Consider the following 27,178-nt stretch of genomic DNA (forward strand, 5'->3'; position numbering starts at 1 on the left):
TATTTATTTTTGGGACAGAGAGAGACAGAGCATGAACGGGGGAGGGGCAGAGAGAGAGGGAGACACAGAATCGGAAACAGGCTCCAGGCTCTGAGCCATCAGCCCAGAGCCTGACGCGGGGCTTGAACTCACGGACCGCAAGATCGTGACCTGGCTGAAGTCGGACGCTCAACCGACTGCGCCACCCAGGCGCCCCAACAAACCTTTATTTTTAAAAAAGCTTATCAATGATGTTTGGGAACAAATAATCAAGATTATCTAGAGTCTGAAAATAACATTTAAGCACTGCAAGATACTCTGTTCAATCATGTTCAGTACATTACACTTAAGTATCATGAGGGTATTCATATATGAGGGCATAATGCCAATTAAGATATAAAACACAAAACAAACAAGAGTTTTCTGTCTTCTGTTAATTAAAAAATTAAACAGAAGGTCCGATACTATACAAATTAAAGATATAAAATACTTAAAAATAATTTGATGAAACATATTGCAATTGCCTTTCCTAATTTTATAACTTTGAGGATTAGCTTACCTGTAAAAATAAGAGCACCCTCGGACAGTGTTGTGGGTATAGTGCTCCAAGGTCTTTTCACTGCCATAATCCTCTGAGGGATCAGACCAAAGCAGGTCACACACTGGCCCAAAGGCTGGAGGTTCTTTAAACCTGTCTAACTAGAAGACACACAAGAGCCAAAAGAAGAAAAATCATGAAAGCAAAAGCCCTTTTGGAAACTGGTATGCATCAAAAACCCAAAAGCCAAAAACCTCCCACCCACAAGAATGTATTAGGGGAAAAAGCAGCAAGCACCTTAAAGAACTGTTCCTTTAGGAAGAATACAAACACTTAACAAACTTGGATATACAATTTTTATTATTTTCTTGAAATGAATTTTTATAAATATCTCTGTCATCTAAGAAAAGGACTGCTTTACATCCTAATACTAAAAGCAGTACTCATTTAATTCGAATGTGAAATCAACCACTATAGAGATATACTATTATTGAGAAAGGCTATGGAAAGTCTTCATTTCAACTGCCTAGGTAAGCTAAGGTTACCATCAAAGGAGCAAAGGTTTTACAATGGTTCTGTTCATTTTTTACCTCATCCCAATGGAGATTTCTAGTTTTATTTTGTAAAGGACTTTCATCCTTTCCATTCTATGCAGTGGAGGCATTTCAATGTAAGTTATCAATTTAAAGCCTTTAGTCACTGCTGCTTTGGTTAGCAGCGTAAAAACCAAGACAAAATGAGTAACTAAAATAGCTGAGGACTTCTACTAAGTGAAAGGAGAGTGTTTTTTTAATACAGTTGGTTCAGAATTGTGAAACTCAAGACTTACAATGTAAAAGAGAAATTCTGGTTATTTTAAAGATGATAAGGCAGCAGAGATGTAGGCATACCCTCTTACCCTGAGGAAAGTAACTTAATTCAGAGAAAAGTTTTTTTTTTTTTAATTTTTTTTTTCAACGTTTATTTATTTTTGGGACAGAGAGAGACAGAGCATGAACGGGGAAGGGGCAGAGAGACAGGGAGACACAGAATCGGAAACAGGCTCCAGGCTCTGAGCCATCAGCCCAGAGCCTGACGCGGGGCTCGAACTCACGGACCGCGAGATCGTGACCTGGCTGAAGTCGGACGCTTAACCGACTGCGCCACCCAGGCGCCCCGAGAAAAGTTTTATAAACAGAAAAATCTTTACTTTCAGTACCTACATAGACAGGTAAAAGAATACAAAGGTAGAGAAAAGAAGATGGTAATGTAGAACAACAGAAGTGAAAAAAGATTGATCATCTTTTTTTGAAGTCCTGAAAATAATAATCACCAACTCACGCAAGTATAGCAACTTAAACTCTATCATTTAAAATGTCAATGTCGGGGCGCCTGGGTGGCACAGTCGGTTAAGCGTCTGACTTCAGCCAGGTCACGATCTCGCGGTCCGTGAGTTCGAGCCCCGCGTCAGGCTCTGGGCTGATGGCTCAGAGCCTGGAGCCTGTTTCCGATTCTGTGTCTCCCTCTCTCTCTGCCCCTCCCCCGTTCATGCTCTGTCTCTCTCTGTCCCAAAAATAAATAAACGTTGAAAAAAAAAAATTAAAAAAAAAAAAATGTCAATGTCAACAAATTTCAGAGCTGGAAGTCCTCAGACCATCCATTCTAACTTCCTTATTTCCCAGAGAAGAAAATGTGACTAAGACTTAAGGGATTTGGTCAAGATTGCACAATTGACTGCAGGACAGGGATTAGAATCCTGATTTCCTTCCTTTCGTATTGCTACACAATTTATTTAAAGTCTCAGGACTGTACCCAAAATATGTTATGTTTCTACTTGGTAAAAGTACAGATTTCATTAAAATTTACAGAAATTTTCTGGAATAGCAAAATATTATCAGTAGTTATCTCCCAATAATGAGATTGTAGGTGATTTCCAGTTTCTTACTTTTGATTATCAGTATTTAAAAATTTTCAGACGGAGGCATATTAGCTGACTGCAAAAAAACAAAAAACCAAAAAAACTGAACTAAAGATATATATACTCCATGAGACTAATGAAAGATTACTTACTTTCCTAATGTCATCTAAACTAGTAATTTCAGGCGACATCCCTCCATGTACACACAGAAACTGCTGGTTTAAGAGGGCAGCAAGAGGAAGACAGTCAAATGTCTCCATACACGCATCATACACCTGTTCAGAATATTTGATTCGACCTATCAAAAAAGGAAAAACAGTCAAAGGAAGAAAAGCTAAAATTTACCATTATAGGACAGAAAATTATGAAGCTACTTCAAAGCCATTTATTTCAGGCAAATTTGAAATCACAGTCATCTTTATAAAAATACTCTTGAGAAGTTGTGGATAAAAGGTAAAAAAAAATCTCCTTAAAGACAAGTGTGACCTTGGATTAACTTTCTATCTCTTTTGCCCTGGAAACCTGATAAGGTGAATGTCAGCTGTGTTACTAGGCAACATTGCTTATGGTAAAAATCACTCAATTACCTGGTGGGAAGCTATAGCTTTGAACTTCTGAGTGGGATGACTCAAGGTATGTCCCTAGGGGACCCTGGAATCTATACCGATAAAGCTTCTATGGGAGATATTAGCAGTTGTACTATATGAGGCTTCTAACCCATGGTGGCTCCCTGATCTGCACAATGTGGATGTTGTTTTCCTGCACCTGAGCTGTGACTTGGAGGAGGTTGGGGAAGGAAGAAGTGAAAGGCAGAAAACCTTTGGACTGCTATACCCACTCCTATGAGGACTACTCCACTGAAAAGGGATGCCTAGCACTGCCCCTTCCTGGACTGTATCCTCCTAAGTAGATGAATGCCAGTATGGCCCCTGGCAGTCCTGTAAGCCTGAATATTTTGTTGGGTCTAAAAAGACTCCTTGGGGGTACTGAAGACATGCAAGTGAAAACTGATGTTTTAGGAGTAATCAACAAAAGGGGAGCCTGGGTGGCTCAGTTGATTGGGTGTCTGAGACATTGGCCTAGGTCATGATCTCGCCATTCCCAAGTTCGAGCCCAGCATCGGGTTCTGTGCTGACAACTCAGAGCCTGGAGCCTGCTTTGGATTCTGTGTCTCCATTCTCTCTCTGCCCCTCTCCCACTCATGTTCTGTCTCTCTCTTTCTCTCTCAAAAATAAACATTAAATTAAAAAAAAAGAGTAATCAATAAAATATCAATAATCTTTGCTCATGATTTTTAAAGTCTTTAAGTAAATTTTGTCCTGATTCTATTTTATGTAAAAATGCTCATCTTAATGAATTGTATTTTGATGTGGTTGTCATGTTGGTGCTAAAGAACAAGGAAATACTCCAGTGAGCAGAGGGTAGGGTCTCCACAATTATCCAGAAAGAATCCATCATGAACTAACAGATGAGAAACTGAAAGATGGCTTTAGTTTAAAAAGAAAGGGAATATTTTCTTCTTCTTTGGCCTTGGATTTCAGAGTCAAGTCATGCTTGGAAGGGCATGTTGGTAGAGAAGGCCAAAGATCATACAGGCAGGCAGCCCTACAGAACTGAGCTCCTCCTCTTCCAAGATTCTGTGAAGATGAAACAGAGCCTACAGGACCTAGAGCTACAAAGCTACAGCAAGCGAGTTAGATTATGCAGTTGATAACTATTTGTGTATTTCCTTCTTGTATTTAAGTATCAGCGCCTGGTTGTGGCAAGCCATGGGAGAATAAAGTGAAAGGTAATGGTCTAAATTTGGGCCAGAGTACAATGCATGGTTGACAGACATGTCTGGAGAGACATTCCTAAAGGGAAGGTATAAACCAAGAGACCATATTTGAGGTTATAAAGCTTTCTATCCTTGAATGTGAAGATTTTCTCTTTATTGTCAAGATTTGAGGACACTAAGGGAGTTTGTGGGTTCCTTTAAATTTTTTTTTTTCAACGTTTATTCATTTCTGGGACAGAGAGAGACAGAGCATGAACGGGGGAGGGGCAGAGAGAGAGGGAGACACAGAATCGGAAACAGGCTCCAGGCTCCGAGCCATCAGCCCAGAGCCTGACGCGGGGCTCGAACTCACAGACCGCGAGATCGTGACCTGGCTGAAGTCGGACGCTTAACCGACTGCGCCACCCAGGCGCTGTGGGTTCCTTTAAAAACTTTCAGAGCATTCTCTATTACATGACAGCAGTTCGGATCATCTATTTCACAACATATGCTAACTCTATTATGACAACCAAGTTAATAGGAGCCAGATCTTAGGCATCTTTACATCTCCTTACAATTACATCCTTATATTCTTTTTATTTGAACACTATTAAATTTTGGCTATTATGAAAGTAGATTCATATTGGCCATAAAGTCTATGTAAGAAAAAAAATCAAACAAAAAATCCTTTCATTTGTGGCCAGTGATTGACTTTTTCTCCTGAAAATCCTTGTAGCCAGAGTTCCCTCTGTTGTCAATGTCAATAAGAAATTCCCTTATAAGGGGCAGCCTGCGTGGCTCAGTCAGTTGAGTGAATGACTCTTGATTTCAGCTCCAGTCATGATCTCGCAGTTTGTGGGATCAAGCCCCGCACTGGCCTCTGCTGTGACAGCACGGAGATTCTTCGTGCTTGAGATTCTCCCTCTCTTCTCTCTGACCCTCCCCTTACTCCTGTGAGCACGTGTGCTCTCTCTCTCTCAAAATAAATAAACTTAAAAAAAAAAAAAGAAATTCCTCTGTAAGAGTCTTAAGCTTGCATATAGGCAGGGATTTTTTTTAAATTGAAGTACAGCTGACATGCAATGTCATATTAGTTTCCGACGTACAACAGGGTGATTCAACAATTCTACACATTATGCAATGTTCACCATGATAAGACTAGTTGTCACCTTCATCATATAGTTATTACAATATTATTGACTATATGCTCTATGCTATACTTTTCATCCTTGTGACTTATTTATTTTCTAACTGGAAGTTTGTATCTCTTTTTTTTTTTTTTATTTATATATGAAATTTATTGTCAAATTGGTTTCCATACAACACCCAGTGCTCATCCCAAAAGGTGCCCTCCTCAATACCCATCACCCACCCTCTCCTCCCTCCCACCCCCCATCAACCCTTAGTTTGTTCTCAGTTCTCAACGGAAGTTTGTATCTCTTAATCACCTTAACCCATTTGGTCCATTCTCCCATTTGTTTCCCCTCTGGCTACAGATTTGTTCTATGTAATGAGTCTGTTTGTTTCTGTTTTGTTTTTCAGATTCCACATATAAGTGAAATCATGGTATTTGTCTTTCTCTGTCTGATTCTCTGATTCATTTCACTTAATATAATATCCTCTAAGTCCATCTATGTTGTAACAAATGGCAAGATTTCATTCTTTTTTTTACGGCTGAGTAATATTCCTGTGTGTGTGTGTGTGTGTGTGTGTGTGTGTGTGTGTGTGTGTCTGTCTTCTTTATATATTTATCTTATCAAGGGACACTTGTGTTGCTTCCATATCTTGACTACTGTAAATAGTGCTACAATAAACATAGGGGTGCATTTATCTTTTTTTTTTTTTTTTTTTAATGTTTATTTTTATTTTTGAGACAGAGAGAGACAGAGCGTGAAGAGGGAAGGGGCAGAGAGAGAGGGAGACACAGAATCTGAAACAGGCTCCAGGCTCTGAGCTGTCAGCACAGAGCCCGACGCGGGGCTCGAACTCACAGACAGTGAGATCATGACCTGAGCCGAAGTCGAACGCTTAACTGACCGAGCCACCCAGGCGCCCCTGCATTTATCTTTCAAATTAGTGTTTGTGTTTTCCTTGGGTAAGTATCTAAGTGATAGAATTATTGGATCGTATGATACTTTTATTTTTAATTTTTTAAGGAAACTCCATAGTGTTTTCCATACTGGCTGCACCGATTTACACTCCCATCAACAGAATCCAAGGGTTCCCTTATCTCCCCACCTTTGCCAACACTTGCTATTTCTTGTCTTTTTGATACTAGCCATTCTGACTAGTGTGAGGTGATATAGCTCATTGTGGTTTTGATTTGCATTTCCCTGATGATTAGCGATGTTGAGCATCTTTCCTGTGTCTGTTGGCTGTATGTAGGTCTTCTTTGGAGAAACCTCTATGAATGACTCAAAAAATTCCTTAGCTTACTTCCAAAAGAATACCAAATCTAGAGAAAGATGGCAAGCAATACAGTATCTTACCTCCATTTTGTACATTAAAACAGGAGGTTACACAAGAAATAAGTGTTGGTGAGGATGTGAAGAAAAAGTAACCTTTGTGCACTGGTGGTGGGAATGCAAACTGGTGCAGCCACTGTGGAACACAGTATGGAGGGTCTTCAAAAAATTAAAAATTGAACTACTCCATGATCCAGTTATCGCACTACTGGGTATTTACCCAAAGAATACAAAAACACTAATTTGAAAGGATATATTCACTCTTACATTTACTGCAGCATTATTTACAATAGCCAAATTATGGAAGCAGCCCAAGTGTCCATCAACAGATGGATAAAGATGTAATACACACACACACACACACATACACACACACACACACACACACACACACAGGAATATTATTCAGCCATAAAAATAAGGAAATCTTGCCATTTGCAATGACATGGATGGAGCTAGACAGTATAATGCTAAGTAAAATAAGTCAGTCAGAGAAAGAAATATCATATGATTTCATTTATATGGAATTTAAGAAACAAAAGAAAAAAGAGAGAGAGACAGAGAAACAAACCAAGAAACTGACTCTTAACTATAACAAAGAACAAACTGATAGTTTCCAGAGGGGAGGTGGATAGGGGGATGGGTGAAACAGATAAAGGGATTATGACTTATCAGGACTCCTGGTGGCTCAGTTGGTTGGGTGTCTGACTTCTGCTCAGGTTATGATCTCATGGCAAATAGGTTTAAGCCCCACGTAGGGCTGTGTGTTGATAGCTCAGAGCCTGGAGCCTGCTTCAGATTCTGTGTCTCCCTGTGTCTCTGCCCCTCCCCGACTCGGGCTCTGTCTCTCTCTCCCTCCCTGTCTCTCAAAAATAAGCAAACATTAAAAAAATTTTTAAAAAGAGTACACTTATGATGAGTACTGAGTAATGTATAGAATTGTTGAATCACTATATTGTACACATGAAACTAAGATAACGCTACATGTTAACTATACTGAAATTAAAATAAAATAATTTGATAAAATTTTTTCAAAAACCCAGGAGATGATGAATCAAATTAAGCAAAAAGGAGTTAATGCTGTATTAACACATGACCAAAGTAGTTTACAAAATGCTATTTTCTTTAAAAAAAACTTTTTTTAAGTTTATTCATTTTTTTTTCTGAGAGCATGCACACAAGCAGCAGGGAAGGGCAGAGAGAAGGGGAGACACAGAATCTGAAGCAGGCTCCAGGCTCCAAGCTGTCCGCACAGAGCCCAATGCGGGGCTCAAACACACAAACCCACGAGATCATGATTTGAGCCAAAGTCAGACTGAGCCACCCAAGTGCCCCAAAATGTTATTTTCTTAAAGTATATGAATAGGTATATAAATACCAACATAGACTGAAGATGATATCTATATATTTTGTTTACTTCGTTTATCTGTATTTTCTCCAATGAATATATAACTTTTATAGTAACATTTATTATTATATTACCTTTATTATTGAAATTTGTTGAAGGCTCACAATTCATCTGTGCCATCAGGGAGCTATGTGTTCTACACAGCATGGTGGTCAAGAAAATGCAGTTTGGAACCTGACTGCCCTGATCTGAACCTTGGCTTACTAGCTGTGGTACTCAGCACAAATTACTTCATGCCTTGTGCTTTGATTTCCTCATCTATAAATGGGCATAATAACAATACATATCTATGTTACAAGACTGCTGTAAAGATTAAATGAATTCATATATGTAAAATGCTTTGATAATGTCTGGCACACAGCAGATACTATGTAAGTGTTAACTAATAAAATTATTTTATCTTCACAGAAACCCTATGAAACAAGTGCTATTAGTATCGTCCTTAAAAAACTGAAGGAACTGGGCCTACTTGCCCAAAGTTGCAAGCTAGTAAGTGGCAGGACTGGAAATTGAACCTGCTTATGCTCTTAATACCATGTGATACTCCTCCCAATCATTATTTGAAATGAAATATCTACTAGGAGAATTTAAATAGCCAAATATGTAATTCCCAAACATTAAATTAGTTGACTCAGTGTTTTATTTTCATGACAAATTTTAAGCTACATCTCATAAAACAATCATTTCTATAATAAAGGAAAAATGTACCTCAGTCACAGGGATCACACAGATGATACAAGTTCTAACTAGTATCAATAATATAACATGCACAAAACAAAATTTCGACAATATTCTCTAAAGTGATTTTGAGGGGCTTCTGGCTGGCTCAGTTGGTGGAGCATGTGACTCTTTATCTCAGGGTTGTGAGTTCAAGCCCCACTTAAAAAAATAAAATCTTAAAAAAATTTTTAAAAAAGTAATTTTGAGAGTCAGCACTATTTGTAAGAAACCATGACCTGGTCTAGCCACTGATTATACACTTGTCTTGATTTTCACTTGCTTTCATTATTTAAAAAAAAAAAATTACATTTACATGGTTCAAAAGCAAAAGTCACAAAAGATTATATGGTGTCTCCTACTCCTACTCCTCCTACCCACTCCCTGAAGGCAACTAGTGTTACTAGTTTTCTGGGTGTCTTTACAAAGATACTGTATGCAAACACACAAGATGTGTACATTTATTCTCTTTTCAACATCCTTTTGCTTTTTACATAAATGGAAGCATACGTACACTGCTTTGCACTCACTTTTTGTACTTAACACATTTTGGAGAACATCTTTATACGGAGAGCTTTGTAATTATTTCTTTTATATCTACAGAGAATTTCACTTTAAGGATATACCACAATCTAACCACACCCATCTCTTACTACTATAAATAATACTGTAATTAACGACAAACAATATTTGTTTATTAAAAAAGAAAAAACTTGTCCAAAATATAAATTGTCATAACAATACTGTTTTCTTTTTAATGTTTATTTAATTTTTGAGGGACAGCACAAGTGGGAGAGGGGAAGAGAGAGAGGTAGAGAGAGTCCCAAGCAGGCTCGCACTGTCAGCGCAGAGCCTAATGCTGTGCTTGAACTCACTAACCCCAAGGTCATGACTTGAGCCAAAATCAAGAGTCAGACACTTAACTAAGTCACCAAGGCACCCCTATTTTTTGTAAATATTTATTTATTTTGAGAGAGAGCACAAGTGGGAGAAGGGCAGGGAGAGAGAAGAGAATCCCAAGCAAGCTCCACACTGCCAGCACACAGCCCCATGTGGGGCTCGATCCCAGGAACTGAGGTAAAATCAAGAGTCAGTCACCTGACTGACTGAGCCACCCAGGTACCCTGAGAGGAATATTTAAAGACCCCTGCAATATAAAGCAATTCAAAAATTGATGTAAGAGGGGCACCTGGGAGGCTCAGTCGGTTAAGCATTCGACTACAGCTCAGGTCATGATCTCGTGGTTCGTGAGTTCAAGCCCCATGTTGGGCTCTGTGCTGAAAGCTTGGAGCCTGGAGCCTGCTTCGGATTCTGTGTCTCCCTTTCTCTCTGCCCCTCTCCCACTTGCACTCTGTCTCTCTCTCTCAAAAATAAACAAACATTAAAAAAAAATTTTTTTTAAAGAATTGATGTAAGGAAAAAACAACTCCTCCCTTACAAAATATTCTAACTCCCTTAGAAATACTCTCAAGACTACAGCTGCACAATCTGGAACTAAGCATCACTTAGCAGTAATTATAAGGTGCTGATTCTAAAAGCCATGGTGGCCCTTTACGAGAGATCAGCTTATCACTGAAAATATCCATGCAAAGCAGCACACATGCTCCTTGCTTATAAGAACAAAATTTGAAATTATATTCGTGTATTTGTTCCAAGACTTATTCACATTTCAGATGTAGCATTAGAAGGAAACAGGAGTATGTCTGTAGGTAAGAGAAGAAAAGAAACCTGGTTTAAAGCATGTGAAAAGTAAATAAAAACCGAAGATAAGAAATTCTGTGAAAAAATGAGAACACTTAAAATGTTTCCCAAACCTATTGTTCCATCTTCTAAAAATAGTCTGAACCAATTTATACTAGTCAAAAAAAGAACTCTGATAAAACAGAGGAAGAACTGGATAAAATGTTGCCTAAAAAAACCTAAACCTTAATTCAGAACAGAGGCATCCTGAGGCAGCTTTCTTATTACTTATCTATTGCTAAATAGTAATCATTCTAGGGCCTTTGTCAACTGCTTGATATGCATTATTTAATTTTCCCAGGTAAAGAAAGAGAAGTGTAATGAGTAATATCCCCATATTTGGCTTAGAAAAATAATACAAAATAGTTGCAATTTTTCAACTATTTGGTGAAGTGGTTCTCAAATGAAAAATAGTAGATATTTTCCAAACCTCTGGAGCAGGTGTGCTAAACTGCTGCGTGCAGGACAATTATCTGGGGTCTTTAAAAAGCCTCTTAAATGCTTGGCACCCATCCAGGTGGTTTTGAAGTTACCAGTTTAAAAGTTTATTACAGTAGTAGTACACGGTGGTGATGAAGCACAACTCCAGCAGCACCACAGGAAGATACAAAATCAAAAATACAAGTCCTGCTGACTCAACTCCCCACAGATAATCACTATCAATTTCTTCTGCTCTCTCTCTCTCTCTATATATATTCCTCGTGTGTGTGTGTGTGTGTATGCCCCTACACATTATGTATTTTTAATTTACAAAGGAGCACATCTAGGCCCACGGTGATCTTTCAATAGCTGCCTAGTATTCCATTTTTTAAAACATATTATCACTTATTTAAGCAGTCCCTTATTGATATTCAAATTCTCTCTCTCTCTCTCTCAAGGGCGCCTGGGTGGCTCAGGTGGCTAAGCATCCAACTCTTGGTTTCCGCTCAGGTCATGATCTCACAGTCAGTGAGATCAAGCCCACATCTGGCTCTGTGCTGACAGTACCAAGCCTGCTTGGGATTCTCTCTCTCCCTCTCTCTCTGTCCCTCCCCCACTCACATGCATATGTGTGTATGCACGTGCTCTCTCTCTCTCTCTCTCAAAATAAATATTTAAAAATAAATAAGCCTGGGGCGCCTGGGTGGCTCAGTCGGTTAAGCATCTGACTCTTGGCTGTGGCTCAGGTCATGATCTCACAGTTTAAGGTTCAAGCCCCACATCAGGCCCTGAACTGACAGTGTGGAGCTTGCTTGGGATATTCTCTCTCTCTCTCTCTCTCTCTCTCTCTCTCTCTCTCTCCCTCCCTCCCTCTCTCTGCTCCTCCCCCATGCTCTCTCTCTCAAAATAAGCTTTAAAAATAAATAAACTTTAAAAATAAATAAACAGCTAAATTTGTGGTAATTTGTTATATAGCATTAAAAAACCTATACAATCCAAAAAAAAAAAAAAAAAACAAAACCAAAAACAAAACACCTATATAATCTGCATGATAAATTCCTAGAAGCCAAATTGCTGGGTCAAAAATTTTTACAGAAATTCCAGAACTGCTGTTCAAATACTTTATAGCAATTCAAACATTCACCAAGAGATCTAACTTTAAAAAAAAATTTCCTGGTTATTACCTACTGATTTGAACTGTTTATTCTAATAAGTCCCAAGGGCTGGAATGATCTGTAGGGTAAAAGCCCACGTGTAGCTGACTGTTCTGTCAGAGGAATTTTTTTTTAAGTGTTCATTCTCTAAAATTTTTTGTAATAAGAATGACCTTTCCTTTCAGGATCTACTAGGAGAAAGGCCATCATTACAACTGTCAACTTCAGTGTAGGAAGCTATGGTAACAAGAGTTAATATGAGCATATGAAACACTACCAAGTTGTATCAATTAAAGGGATTTTGGGGCCAAGGATTGGATAAACTCTTGAGTCTCAGAAAACAAATTTAAAAGTTGTTTTTTTTTTAAGTTTATTTATTTATTTTGAGAGAGAAAGAGAGAGTACACAGGAGGGGCAGATAGGGAGAGAGAAAGAAAATGCCAAGCAGACTCCGCACAGCGACTGAGTGGAGTCTGATGTGGGGCTCAAACGCATGAACTATGAGATCATGACCTGAGCTGAAATCAAGAGTTGCTCATTTAACCAAGTGAGTCACCCAGGATCAGTTTTTTTCAACTTTGAATATTTTGGGGGGAATAAAACTTTAAATATTTTATAATAGATTCCTCCAAGATAATCATTGGAATAGGACACAAAGTGAAATCCGATCAAACCATCGGTTGTATGACATTAAAACATTTGTATATATTTATTATTATTTGAGGAAAGAAGCAGATTTTAGAGCCAGACAATATCCAAGAATTTAGTTCAGCTTCCTTATTTTATACAGAATATACTAAATTTTAGGAATGAGAAAAGGTAAAATTTTGTGGTTTTTATTTCAGTATTTTCTTTTCACCTTATATAAAAATATAAAACTTCATTAAAATATAAACTGATAGGGGGCGCCTGGGTGGCTCAGTCGGTTGAGCGTCCGACTTCGGCTCAGGTCACGATCTTGCAGCTCGTGAGTTCGAGCCCCGCGTCAGGCTCTGGGCTGATGGCTCAGAGCCTGGAGCCTGCTTCTGATTCTGTGTCTCCCTCTCTCTCTGCCCCTCCCCCATTCATGCTCTGTCTCTGTCTCAAAAATAAGTAAACATTAAAAAAAATTTAAAAAAAAAAAAAAAATCTACAAAAAAAAAAAAAATATATAAACTGATATATAATCTTTTTGGAGGGCTATTTAGAGTATGTATCAAAAAGTCTTTTAAAATGTTCATGCTCTCTGACTTAGTAATTCTCTTCTGAGAATTTGTGCTAAGATACAAATCCTAGATGATCATTCATTTAACAAATTAATTCAACCACTATTTTTAAACATCTCCAATGAGTTATTAGATACTATTCTGGAAAAATAACAGTGGATAAAACATGTCATCATGGAATTTAACTTACGGCAGGATAGAAAAACAACAAACAAATATATTTTTTAAATATAAATTTAATTTTTTTAAAGAATGCTAAATAAAAAAGTTTTAAATGATTATTTATTTTTGAGAGAGAGAGAGAGACAGAGAGACAGAGTGCAAGAGAGGGAGGGATAGAGAGAGAGGGAGACACAGAATCCGAAGCAGGCTCCAGGCTCTGAGCTGTCAGCACCTAGCTCAAAGTAGGGCTCGAACTCTGAACCACAAGATCATGACCTGAGCTGAAGTCAGACACTTAACCAACTGAGCCACCGAGATGCCCCTTGAATATAAATTTTATATAAAAATATATATATATAAATTTCAGGCGTTGATGGATACCATTAAAAAAAAGACAAGGTATGAGAGTAAAATGATGAGATCTTTAATTTAGAAAAAGGAACCAGGGAAGAAAGTCTCTGAGGAGATGACAAGAATGAAGTAAGGATGTAGGTCTTATATATAAACAGATAGCTATCTGGGAAGACAAGAAACAATAAGCACAAATGCCCTGGGGCAAGTTCTCTCAAACAAGCCCAATTTAGTTACCATCACACTGAATGTTAAGAGTCAACTGTGAGTGCTGGTCAAAGAAATGTGCCAGTTTTTTTGTTTTTTTTTTTTCAAATGGTTTAGCAATGTTTTGCCTTTCAAAAAAATTCTACCTTAATAATAAGCTTTTTTTACTAGTACAGTATGATTTATAGTTGGAAACAACAGAAATGTCATACAGCTGTTACTAAATTGGCTACATATATGATAGTGCATCAATAAGATGAAATACTTTTAAAATATTATAACATTTTAAAATCATGTTCAAAGATATTTAATGGTACTTAATGATTTAATTAGAAAAAGTTATTATATAAAATGTAAAGAGCAATTTATTAAACAGTACATTTAATAGTCTAATTTTTTTGAAAATATGTATAGATACATATGTATTTCAACTATTTCATGATAGGTTTTTATATATGCAGAAAAGAAGACTATATCTCAAATAGTGAGATAATAGTTATTATTTTTAAGTGGCGTGACTGTGGACAACTTTTATCTTCTTTGGACTTTTCTATGTTTTCCAAATATCCCAAATGTATTACATTACATAATAGGGAGAAACCACAAAAGATATTTTCAAAATAAATGTCTTAAAAGGTAGAATCTTGGTTCTTATCAGAAAATAAACAACAGAAACCATTTGGGTTCCATTAGTTTCTTTATTTGGTTTCTGTGCGATTCATTTTGGGACTGACAAAAGGGTAACTAAAAATGTTATGGGGCGCCTGGCTAGCTCAGTCGGTAGAACATGGGATTTTCGATTTCAGAGTTGTGAGTTCAAGCCTGTGAGGGGTAGAGTTTACTTAAAACAAACAAACAAAAAGGTTCTGGAAAAGTGATCATACTTACATTCCTGTTTGAAGGTGAAATATTCTGTAAGATGCCTGCACTCATGATTTCCTCGAAGCAGAAACACTGTTTTGGGATGATTAATCTTTAAACTCCACAAAAACAGCACACACTATAAAAAGACAAACGTAAGGATAAATTTTTATTTGTGACCATGACAACGCACAAAGACAATTTACGTGAATTCAAATGACTTAAATGACTTGTTGTAATGGCATATCTAATTGTCATTCCCAAACTGAAACATGAAACCTTCCAGCTTTTTGAAAGGAACAAGCTGTTGCCCTAGACTCCAACAGAGCATAGAGTAGACTTGATAGATACCTTTCCTTAATTTCTATTTCCATGGTTTTTCCAAGTATCTAGAGCTCCATGACAAATCCATATATATATATATATACACACATATATATCCCCATATATAAATATATATACATATATCTTAAAATCTGTATTCTATTTAATGAGGAAACACCAGAGAAATTTCCACTAAATAAGGAACTAGACAAGGATATCCACTATCTCTGCTACTATTCAACACTATATTAGAGGTATTGGCTAATTGAATTAGACAAGAGAAATCGATTAAAAGCTTAAGAATGGGTAAAGAAAAAAATAAAACAACTCTATTTGAAGATGATATGATAGTATACCTGAAAAACTCCAGGAAAATCAATGATTAAACTAATTCAAAAAATAAAAGAATTCAGTAATAAGGCAGGATATAAAATTAACATACACAAACAATAAATAGGACACATGGTGGAGAAAACTCCATTTGCAATACCAGCAAAAAAGACTAAACACACAGGAATAAATTTAGTAAGAAATGTGCAAAACTAATACCAAGAAAAATTTAAAAATCTCCTGGAAGACACAAAAGTAGGCAAAAACAAATGGAAAAACATTCCTTGTTGTTGGATAGGATGATTCAGCATCAGTTCTTCCTAATTTATAAAACCACTGCAATTCCAATACCAACAAGTTATTTTATGGAGTTAGATAAGTTGATAATAAAATTTCTGTGGAAAAATAAACATGCAAGAACAGCCAGGAAACAGCCAGGAAAAAACAAAAAACACTGAAAAAGAGAAATATAATGAGGAGGGGGGCCTAGCCCTACTGGATATTAAAAGATACTGTAAAGCTTCTATAATTGGGAGCACCTGCGTGGGTCAGTTGGTTGAGCATCTGATTTTGGCTCAGGTCATGATCTCGAGGTTCAGTTCCTGAGTTTGGGCCCCAGCATCTGGCTCTCTATTGTCAGTATGGACCGGACTTCAGATCTTCCCTCCCTCTTTCGCCCTGCCCCTCCCCCTCTCCTGCTTGTTTCTCTCTCTCTCTCAAAGCTAAAGATTTAAAAAAATTTTTTTTTCATTTTATTTATTTGAGAGAGAGAGAGAGAGAGAGAGAGAGAATACGAGTTGGGGAGAGGGGCTGAGGGAGAGAGAGAAAATCCCAAGCAGGCTCCATGCTCAGCACAGAGCCCATAGCAGAGCTCGATCCCACGACCCTAGGATCTTGACCTGAGCCGAAATCAAGAGTCAGATGCTCAACCAAGTGAGCCACCCCCGTGCCCCTAAAAATAAATAAACATTTTTTTTTTAAATCTTAAAAAAACAAAACAAAACAGTAGTACTGGCACATATAGAAATAAATATACCAGTGGAATAAAACAGTCCAGAAATTAATCCAAGTACATACAATATTGGTATATAATAAAAGTAGCATCCTAAATCACAGGGGGTAATGATGGACTTCTCAAAAAATGCCTCTGGGACAATTAGTGGCATTTCAAAAAAATTAGATCTATATTTCTCACATAATACATAATGAATGACAAATGGATAAGGGAGATAAATGTATCAAAAAACAAATATGTCAAAATGAAGTCATACAAGTTCTAGAAGAAAAAGTGGTGAGTTCTTTATCCTTTAGTATAGGGGAAAACTTTATCACTAATGACAAAAAACCAAATGCTTCTCGGCCTTTTGGCTAAGATAAAGTGTACTAATGACGAAAAACCAGAGGCAAAAAATGGATAAATTTGACTATCTACAAATAAAAATAATTTGCACAGTAAAAAAAAAATATGGCGAAAACTGATAAAACAACATATTCATTTAACTTTTGACCACTTCTAGAAGCATACCCTAAAGATACACTTCCAACAATAAGAAAATACATATGCACAAAGTTGCAGTGTTGCTTATAATAGCAAAATTTTAGAAACAAACTAAATAACTATACATAGGATGTAAGGCTGAGCAAACACAATAAAGTACCATGAAGCTGAAAGAAAGAAAGAAAGAAAGAAAGAAAGAAAGAAAGAAAGAAAGAAAGAAAGAAAGAGAAAGAAAGAAAGAAAGAAAGAAAGAAAGAAAGGAAGAAAGAAAGAAAGAAAGAAAGAAAGAAAGAGAGAAAAAAGAAAGAAAAAAAAGAGAGAGAGATCTCTATAAACAGATTTGGAGCAATTTCCAAAATATACTGTGAAGTGAAAAAAAGCAAAGTACAAAAAAGCATGCTACTGTTTCTGTAATAAAGAAAGGATATAAGAGATCCACATGTATTTACTCATTTGTGCAGAAGAAATACAGGAAGTATAAATCAGAAACTAGAGAGAGACATCAGTTACCTACAAAGCGCACAGAGAAAAGGGGTGGAAAGAAGGGAGCACTGAGAACACTTTAAGGGGGATGAGCAGGGTGCAACACTTCTCAAAGCATACCTTTTTGGATAGCTTTGATTTTCTACAACAACAGTAATGTTCTACATGTGCCTCTGCAAAACAGGTAATCAACCAGCATGTGAAAGAAACCCAAAATAGAATGCAAACAAGTAATAAACCTAATTGTATTATAAATGAAAAACAAAGCAACAAAGGAGGATATGCGGAAAAAAGAACCCAAGTAACTTTGGAAAACAGCATTTTGACTGCATACTGCAAGGCAAAGACACAAAGAAATATACACAAATACTGTATCTCTAGTTAGTGAATCTGTTTTCAAAGCATGATTTGGCTGCTATATACCTACTTTGTGAGTATACTAGAATTGAACAGACAAGTGAATATATTATAAATCATGAGAGTAGGAAAGAGGTAAGGTTAGGCTGAATCTTGTGAATTTGGACTGAAATCAAAACTCACCTTTCTAAGGGTATATACAGATAGATAAAGAAACAGATAAAAATGTGGGTATATGTGCAGCTTAGTATGCTTATATGTATTTCCTAGCTCCTGATGAAAGGTACTAGAACCTCAAAATCACTATGTGTATTGATTTTGGGACTACAAATAAATTTTAGCAGGGAGGCATGTATGCAAAACGGAATCTGCAAATGAAGAGCAATCATATATACTAATAATGAAGTATACATATTGATGAAGTTTTGGGGTGATGGTGGGGTGGTCTGGAGCCAACAGCCAAGAAATTCTTGAGGACATCTTTGGTGCAAAAAGGTGATTTTATTAAAGCATGGGGACAGGACCCATGGGGCAGAAGAGCTGCACTGTGGTTGTGATGGGTTACTGATTATATGATTATATACCCTCAAGTTGGGAGGGGGTCGGGTATAGAGTAAGTACCTAAGGTATTGTGGAAGCAAGGTTTCCAGGACCTTGAGAGGCCAGCTGTTGCTAGGGAAATGCCATTTATTACCATTTAGTAAAACCGTAGTCATGAGACCTTTCAGATGTATGGGGGGTGGGCATTAAGCTTGGAGTATGATTGCCAGCATATATCTTGGGGCACTTGAGATAAAGGAAGTAGATTTACAGGATCCTGGAGGTTGAGATAAGGTTAAGCTAAGATTCTCTTTTGCCCCTAGCAAAAATGTCATCCTTAAGGCAGCTGGGATCCTAAACGGAGGTCACTCTGCTGGTTTCAAGGACTTGTCAATGGGCTGCAGGCAGCATGGAATTTAATTTTTCATTTGCCTTTGCTTCCCACATTACCAAGGCAAGCCCTTTAACCCCTTTCCTTTGTTCTTGGGTAGCCAGGAGTGTCCACAGAATATCACGCATACTCCACCTGAGGTAGGAGAGGGGGTGCTTTAGCCTGCATTTTGCCCTCAGCTTGCCACACACTCCCTCATTACATATCTCACAGTTTCAAAACACACGCAACAACTGACAGGACTATGGTAAGAATCAGTAATAACTGTAGTTGGCTCTTCTGAAACACCCAAAAAGTAACTCCTAGTTCAAGCAGACAAAAGTAATGAACGTCACAGGGAACAATTCAACAGAGAATGCATTAAGTTTCAAGTATACACAAGACAGTCATAAAGGGGTGGTTGGCTGGCATAGTTGGTAAAGCATGTGACTCTTGATCTTGGGGTCATGAGTTCAAGCCCCATTTGGGTGCAGAGATACTTAAAAAAAAAAAAAAAAGATAGTGACAAAAATCTACTAGGTATCTCATCACAAATAGAGTCCCCATAAATTCGAAAGAATGAATATGTCCAGGTTATGTTCTCTAATTAATTACACTAATAAAATCAATAACAAAATATTAACTTTATGAAAAAAATCTTGCATGACTAGAAACAAAAAACATACTACTTCGTTGTGTTAAGGTTAAAGAGAATCCTAAAATATAAAATACTGAATGATAATAGAAACAATACGGGTCAAAATCTGAAGGACCCAGATAGAGCAGCACTTAAAGGGCAAATGTACACTGATAAGTACATTTATTTTTTAAAAATAGATATGGAAATATGCTGGTAAATGCTTAACCTATATCTTAAAGGTCATATAAGAAACTCTTAACAGTGATTATAAGAGTGGAATGGCTAACATGTAAGGAGATGCTTAATTTCATCAGTAATTGGAAAAATACTACTTGAAACATAAAATACTATTTTATACCCATCATTTTTCTAAATATTAGAAAATGAGATAAAACCAAATTCTGGAAAGAGGGCTGTAAGGAAATATGAACTCTTAGCTGCTACAGGCAGGCGTATAGATTAGTACAGCTATTCTGAAGAGGAATCTGTGATGGTCAGTTCAAGTATGGAAGGTATATACCCTTTTCTCTGTCAATCCCACTCTTGTACATAAACCACAGAGAAACTAAAACATGGTACCATCACTAGATTTATATTTTTATGAATATTCATAACAGTAATGTTCATAGAAAAAAGAAACTGGAGGCAACCTAGGTGTCCACCATTGAGAATAAAGAACTAAAATGTCATAGATGTATACTATGAAATACTCTACAGCAAGCAGAAAGCAATGACTGAGAGACAGCAACTTGGATAGATCTTAAAAACATCATGATAGATGAAAACTCAAATCAACAGAAACAGGGCCATAGTGTGGTCACATTGATCTCAAGTGTAGTGCATTAGCATCACATGGGAACTTGTTAGAGACAGAGATTTTCAGACTCCAGGAATTCTGGGGTGGGGCCCAGCAATCTGTTTTTGAACAGGTGCTCGAGGAAATTATGATGTATGCTTGAGTTTGAGGACACTGAACACTACCATATTTATGTAAAATTAAAATACTTTTATCCACCAAAACCTTACATATTATAAAATTAGCGTAATGTATTATATGTCTTCTGAGGCATATACCAAATATAACAGAAACATATATAATGGCAAGAGGGGGAAAATATTAATAGAGATCATAGATAAGAAAAAAATAAAACAGAGAGGGACTTTGCAATGACTAGTAATAAATGTGTCATGATCTGAACAGCTTGATGAATTTAACTGAGATTTTCCCACCTCCCCAAAAAAAGGTTTCAAAATTCTAAATCCAGATGCTTCCCAAAATGCTTAATTTAAATCACCAACGTCTCTTGCCCATGCTTACAGGATTAGATTCCTAACTGGCCTCCCTGTACCCACTCTTAGGCTTCCAGTTTACCATAAAACAGCCAGAGTGACTGTTTCAAAACATACATGTGAATATGTCACTCCCACCTCAAAACAATCGCCAATGGCTTCCTTTCGCATTCAGGATAAAACCCAAACTCCTTACTATGGTTTCCAAGGCCTGATATCATCTAACCCTTGCCTATCCCTCTGACACATCGCCTACATCTTCCCCCCTACTCATTTTTCCATCTAGCCAAACTGGCCTTGTTACTATTCCTGGACTGCATTACGCGTGCTCCAGCCTCAGAGCTTTAATACTTGATGTGTCCTCTGATGGAATGTACTCACCCCTCCCCCACCTCCCATCAGGTAAGCAGGGCTCATTCCCTCAGGTCATTCAAGTCTCTCTTCAGATGTTACCTCCTCAGATAAGCCTTCCCTAATCTCCATCTAAATTAGCTATCCTTGCGGGCTCTTTTAGTCCCTTACCCTGATTTGATTTTCCTAACACTAAACAAATACACAATGCTGCCCCTTTCACTAGAAAACACAGTAAAAGACTTGGCTTTGTTTGTTCACACCCATCCCCAAAATTTAACAGTGTTTCCCAACAGAGGTAATACTGACTATGTGAAAAGCATGATCCTTTGTTGTTTAGGAGTTTCTGCATATTGCAGGATGTTTGTTTCCCTGGACCCAGCCCATTAAATGCCAGTAGGACCCGGACATCTCAGTGAATCAAGACAGTTGAGCATCCAATTCTTGATTTCGGCTCAGGTCAAGATCTCACGGTTCATGAAATCAACCCCCACATTGGGCTCTGCACTTAGCATGGACCCTGCTTAAGATTCTCCCTCTGCCCCTCTCTCTTGCTTTCTCTTTCTCTTTCTCTCTCTCTCTCTCAAAAAAAAAATCCCCTTTAGCCCTTTCTCTTATTGAAGAATCAGTTAAAAGAAACTAAAATTTAGCTTGCCCTACCTCAGAGTAAGTAGTTTATAATAGGTACAAATGAAGAAGGGATGTCAAAAAGCTCAGAAGTAAGTGAACCTTTACTATTTTGTTTTGTCAATGACATTTGGATCAGTCCCTAAATGCCAAAAGTCCTTAGTATTTGTACTAATCAAAGTTTGCATTGCTTCAGGAAAGACATATGCTTGCTCTGGGCATGAAAAAAATCATCTTGCCTTGATTATTTCACATAGGCTCAAGGAAAACAATTATTAAGTATAGAAAGAAAATATAAATACAGTGAATAAAGTTCTGTGAAAACAATTAGGCAATATGTATCAAAAGTCTTTAAAATGTTCATAGTCTGGGGCACCTGGGTGGTTCAGTCCATTAAGTGTCTGACTCTCAGCTCTGGCTCAGGTCATGATCTCACGGTCATGGGATAGAGCCTCATGTCGGGCTCTGCCCTAACAGCGAGGAGCCTACCTGGGATTCTCTCTCTTCTTTTCTCTCTATCCCTCCCCCACTTGCTTGTGCACTCGCGTGCTCTCTTGCTCTCTCTCACAAAATAAATAAACTTTAAAAAAATAGAATGTTCATAGTCTTTCATCCACTTCTTTTACTTATAAGAATCTAACCTAAGTAAATATCAGAAATGTTATTAATTCAGAAAGGTGTAGCAATATGCAGAAGTAACTAGAAAACATCCACTTACAGTACGAGTGATAAATATCCAATTAACAATTGTTTAAGCCATAAAGACATTAAGTATCTCATGAAACAAGAAATCTGGAGGTAAGATGTCCAGATTTAGTGTACCAGCTTAATGCTGTCACCAAGAAACCATGTCCTCTTTCCCTCTATGATCTGTAATTCACAGGTCTGCTTTTCATCCTTAGCACCTCCTCATGATCACAAAATGGCTGCTATAGTGTACCCACCCACATTTGATATGATGTAGTTAAACAGGGGTTCAGAAACTTTCACCTTGCTAGTCTTTTCATCTGGAAACGAAGTGTTTCAAAGTGTGTGTCAGCATGCATGCGCATGCACGCACACACTCACACACCTAAAAAGCACCCAGCAGAGTTCCCTTTATATATTACTGGGCAAAACAGAATCCCATGTTTATCCCTAGACCAATCACTGGTGACAAGGAATGGGTTTATATGACTAGCTCAGACCAATCAATTCATTCCCTGGGGCTGGGTTAAGGGCTTCCCCATACTGAAATCAAAGGTTTTCTCTGAAACCCCAATCTCACTTATCTGAAAAAAATGGAATTTTGATAGTAAGGAAGAAGGAGAGAAAAGATAGGCAGCAAGCAGTATCAACAAACCAAACATCCAAAAATAAAGAATTGTGAAGTAAATTCTGGTATTTTTACCATTAACCACAGAGAAAAGTGTTTTCAATACAATGCTGAGTGGGGAAAAAAAGACTACAAAAGGAAATGTCCAAAATGATTTCAATTTTCTTTAAAAAAGGATAAATACAAATGTAAAAGAAGAAAAAGGACTGCAAGAAAATACAAGATGTTGGGGCACCTGGCTGCCTGAGTCAGTGGAGCATGCAACTCTTGGTCCAGCGGTTGTGAGTTACAGCCCCACATTGGGTGTAGAGATTACTTTTAAAAAATAATTTAAAATCTTAAAGAAAAAAAAAACTATGATATTAACAGTGATTATATGTGATTTATACAAGTTTTTGTTTTCTTAGAGTCTACATTTCCCAATTTTTCTACAAAAATGAACTATTTACAACAACAAAAATGTAATAAGGACTCCATTACCTTATTTTCATCCATTTGACAAAAACAACATACTCATGCTTATCAAGGACACTGATAAAAAAAAAAAACTGTGATCAAGTATATACCTATATCATGCTGGACTAAGCTGTAGCCTACAGAAGTTTATAACCTTGGTAGTTTATAAGTAGGTGACTTCCAACTAACACTATATACACCCTGAATTTTAGTTTTAAAACTGGTATAAAATAGCATTGTCACTTTAATGTTTTGATCCATTTACCTCTTAAGCTATTCCAGAAAAATCCTTTAAGTTAGTCAAATGTCAAATAACAGGATAAAGCCAAATACAAACTATGATTTATTAACATTCATTCATTGAGCAAATATTGAGTGCCAACTATGTGTCAGGTACCATGCTAGTATGCTAGGTCTTAATATGAAGAATATTGCAGAAAATTAAACAAGCACTTTTATACTGTATTGAAAAATCTAGTTACAAGTGCATCTTTTCTAACAGACTGTCAGCTCCTATAGAAAGCATTAATCTTAAAAACAAACAAATAAAAATAGAAAGCATAAATCTTATTCATTATTTTATCCTCAGAGCCTGCCATAAAGTTGGCAATCAGGAAACATTTGTTGATGAATGAGGAAAAAATATGTAACAGAAAATATTCTGAATATAGTATGTGTGTACAAAAATCATTATGGAGTTTTTCAGTGTGTGCTTTATATTGAATGTATTAATGCATTGAAACTATTTGTAAATATGTCAGTTAACAACAACCTGAAGATGATTTGGCATAATATTATCTTTTTAAGAAGTTGTTTCAGGGGCGCCTGGGTGGCGCAGTCGGTTAAGCGTCCGACTTCAGCCAGGTCACGATCTCGCAGTCCGTGAGTTCGAGCCCCGCGTCAGGCTCTGGGCTGATGGCTCGGAGCCTGGAGCCTGTTTCCGATTCTGTGTCTCCCTCTCTCTCTGCCCCTCCCCCGTTCATGCTCTGTCTCTCTCTGTCCCAAAAAATAAATAAAAAACGTTGAAAAAAAAATTTAAAATAAAAAAGAAGTTGTTTCATTAAATATAATGACTAATTAAATATTCAGTAAGTTCTGTATTCTCTTCAGCCTCTAAAACTTCTTCATGCTGGGGCACCTGGTGATTCCATCGGTTAAGCATCCAACTTTGGCTCAGGTCCATGATCTCATGGTTTGTGAGTTCCAGCCCTGCTCTGGGTGAGCTTGAGCCCAGCTCTGGGCTCCGTACTCTCTCTCCCTCTCTCTCTGCAACTCGTGGAATTCTCTCTGACCCTCGCTCACTGGCTCTCTCTTCTCTCAAAAATAGATAGATAGATAGATAGATAGATAGATAGATAAAACCTCTTCATGCTAATCAATACCCAAAGAAGTAAACATTCAATGTGTCTTTCAAACATCCATATTTTTGATTGTCTCTTGAAACATGATGTGAATAGGAATTAGAAAGCTTTTCCTTTTTAGACTATGTTTGCTTCCCTTTTTATTTTATTTATTTATTGAACTACAGTTGACATACAATATTAGTTCTTGGTGTACAACATAGTGATTCAACAATCCTATATATTATGCAATGCTCACCACAATAAGGATAGTTATCACCGTCACCATATGACGTTATTACAGTATTTTGACTATATTCCCTGTGATGTACATTTCATCCATGACTTATTTATTTTATAACTGGAAGTCTGTACCTCTTAATCCCCTCTACCTATATCCTGACTTCCTACTCCCCTCTCCTCTGGCAACCACCAGTTTGTTCTTGGTGTTTATAAATAAGTCTGCTTCTGTTTTGTTTGTTCACTTGTTTTGTTTTATAGATTCCTTACCTGAGTGAAATCATAAGTATCTGTCTTTCTTGGACTTATTTCTCTTAGCATAATATCCTCTAGGTCCATCCATGTTGTTGCAAATGGCAACACTTCATTCTCTTTTATGTCTGAGTAATTTTCTATTATATTATATCCATTATATATATTTATTACATCTTATTTATTCATCTATCAATGGACAATTTTTTAATTAAAAACTTTTTTTCATGTTTATTTTTGAGAGAGAGAGAGACAGAGCATGAGCAGGGGAGAGGCAGAGAGGGAGACACAGAATCCAAAGCAGGCTCCAGGCTGTTAGCACAGAGCCTGACTCAGGGCTCAAACTCATGAACCGTGAGGTCATGACCTGAGCTGAAGTCAGACAATTAACTGAGCGACCCAGGTGTCCCTATCAATGGACACTTAGGATACCTGGAATAGAGAAGCATTTCAATGATACAGTCTGCAGGTATCATCTCCACTCATCCCAGGTACCTACTTGGAGACCTTGGGAATTTACTGAGCAGCGGGGCAAGAAGATAATTTTCTTAGCTTCTACCATTAACCTTTGTCCTCACAGATGGCACTAAATTAATTTGGGGCACTGGCACATAACTCTGAACTTCACTGATTCATGAATAGACACATCTATTTAACTAAAGAGTTTCTTCCAGCTTTAGAATAACCACTGCTTCTTTAAGCACTAGGTGAGATAGTTGACTTGGATTTAGGAGTGATGCTGCACAAATAAACCTTTAACCACTAGAAACACACTAAATACACTGAGACCGTCACACTATGAGGGAGAGGCAGGACTAAAGACTACAAGAACAGCAAGCGGACTCAATTTCTCATCTCATGCTTATTCTTGGGCACATTATAAATTCAATTACCTGTACTATTTCAAACGTTACTTGCCTTTTATTTGCAAAGCATGTACAGCTAAATCAATTGATATTAAATATGAATATGGTACCACTGTACTCAAGTCTTTGCATGATGTTCTAAAATAGTTTTATTTTTTATACACAACAGCTTATACTTTAATTCCAATCATTTTTTTCTCTTCATTCAGTTTTCAAAATACATGAAAAAAATTTTGAGTTTCCATTAACTTCATTAATTTTAAACATTTTTTATTCAATGAACATTTATTAGTGCTTACTATGCATAACAGTATCAAAAATTATTCCTACAGTAAACTAAGTGCCTGGTGGTTTAGCATCGGAAGTTAATCTAAGAGTAAATTACAGCCCACCAGCTTGTGGTTTTAGAATTAGTGTCTGCTAATCCAAACCCTGTTTAGGGTGAATAGCAATTTATGCCATTTATATACAGCCTGTGCACTATCTTCAAAGAGGAAAGGTTGGTAAACATTTGACTTACCTGCAAAGCTGGGTTTAATATAGCCCCTTCTATATGTCTACCACATATAGAAGCTACAAGAAGGAATAGAACTTTCTTACACCAGTGAAAACATTTTTCTAACACCTTAATTACTAAAAGTAACAAGGTTTATAAGTTCTGCCAGTGTTCTCATTTTAATTTCTTCTACCGAAGAGTAGAAAGCAAAGTTCTAAAAAAAGGTAATGAAAGTTCCCACGTATCCAATTTAATTTTTACCTCTATACTGAAATAGCCTCTGTCCACATAGTCACCCAGAAAGAGGTAGCGTGTGTTAGTAGGTGATCCTCCAACTTCGAACAACTTCATCAAGTCAAAGAATTGTCCATGAATGTCACCACACACTAGGAAAAAAAGGGCATAAGGTGAGGTGAAAAATGATGTCTTAGAAGAGAAAGGACAGTACATCAATAAGATCACAGTTTAACTTTTAACTGAAATCACTTTAGCTTTTGACTGGGCTGTTTTATAATTGTAGTCAATCTATCAATACTGAATAGT

General features: G+C 37.1%; 1 protein-coding gene across 5 annotated transcripts in view; it reads right to left on the bottom strand.

Moving 5' to 3' along the window:
* Positions 1–27,178, bottom strand: part of PPP3CC (protein phosphatase 3 catalytic subunit gamma) — a 103,182-nt gene that overhangs the window by 34,366 nt on the left and 41,638 nt on the right. For all 5 annotated transcript variants that reach the window (XM_086703465.1, XM_086703467.1, XM_086703468.1 and 2 more), the window contains exons 3-6: positions 26,897–27,021; positions 14,888–14,999; positions 2,567–2,712; positions 539–678 (exon numbers count right to left, since the gene is read on the bottom strand). In XM_086703465.1, the coding sequence (XP_086559591.1) occupies positions 539–678; positions 2,567–2,712; positions 14,888–14,999; positions 26,897–27,021 (523 nt within the window). The remainder of the gene's footprint in view (positions 1–538; positions 679–2,566; positions 2,713–14,887; positions 15,000–26,896; positions 27,022–27,178) is intronic.

This window comes from Puma concolor, chromosome B1 (assembly GCF_028749965.1).
Source record: "Puma concolor isolate L17-30 chromosome B1, mPumCon1.1.hap2, whole genome shotgun sequence".
NCBI classification, from domain to species: Eukaryota; Metazoa; Chordata; class Mammalia; order Carnivora; family Felidae; genus Puma; species Puma concolor.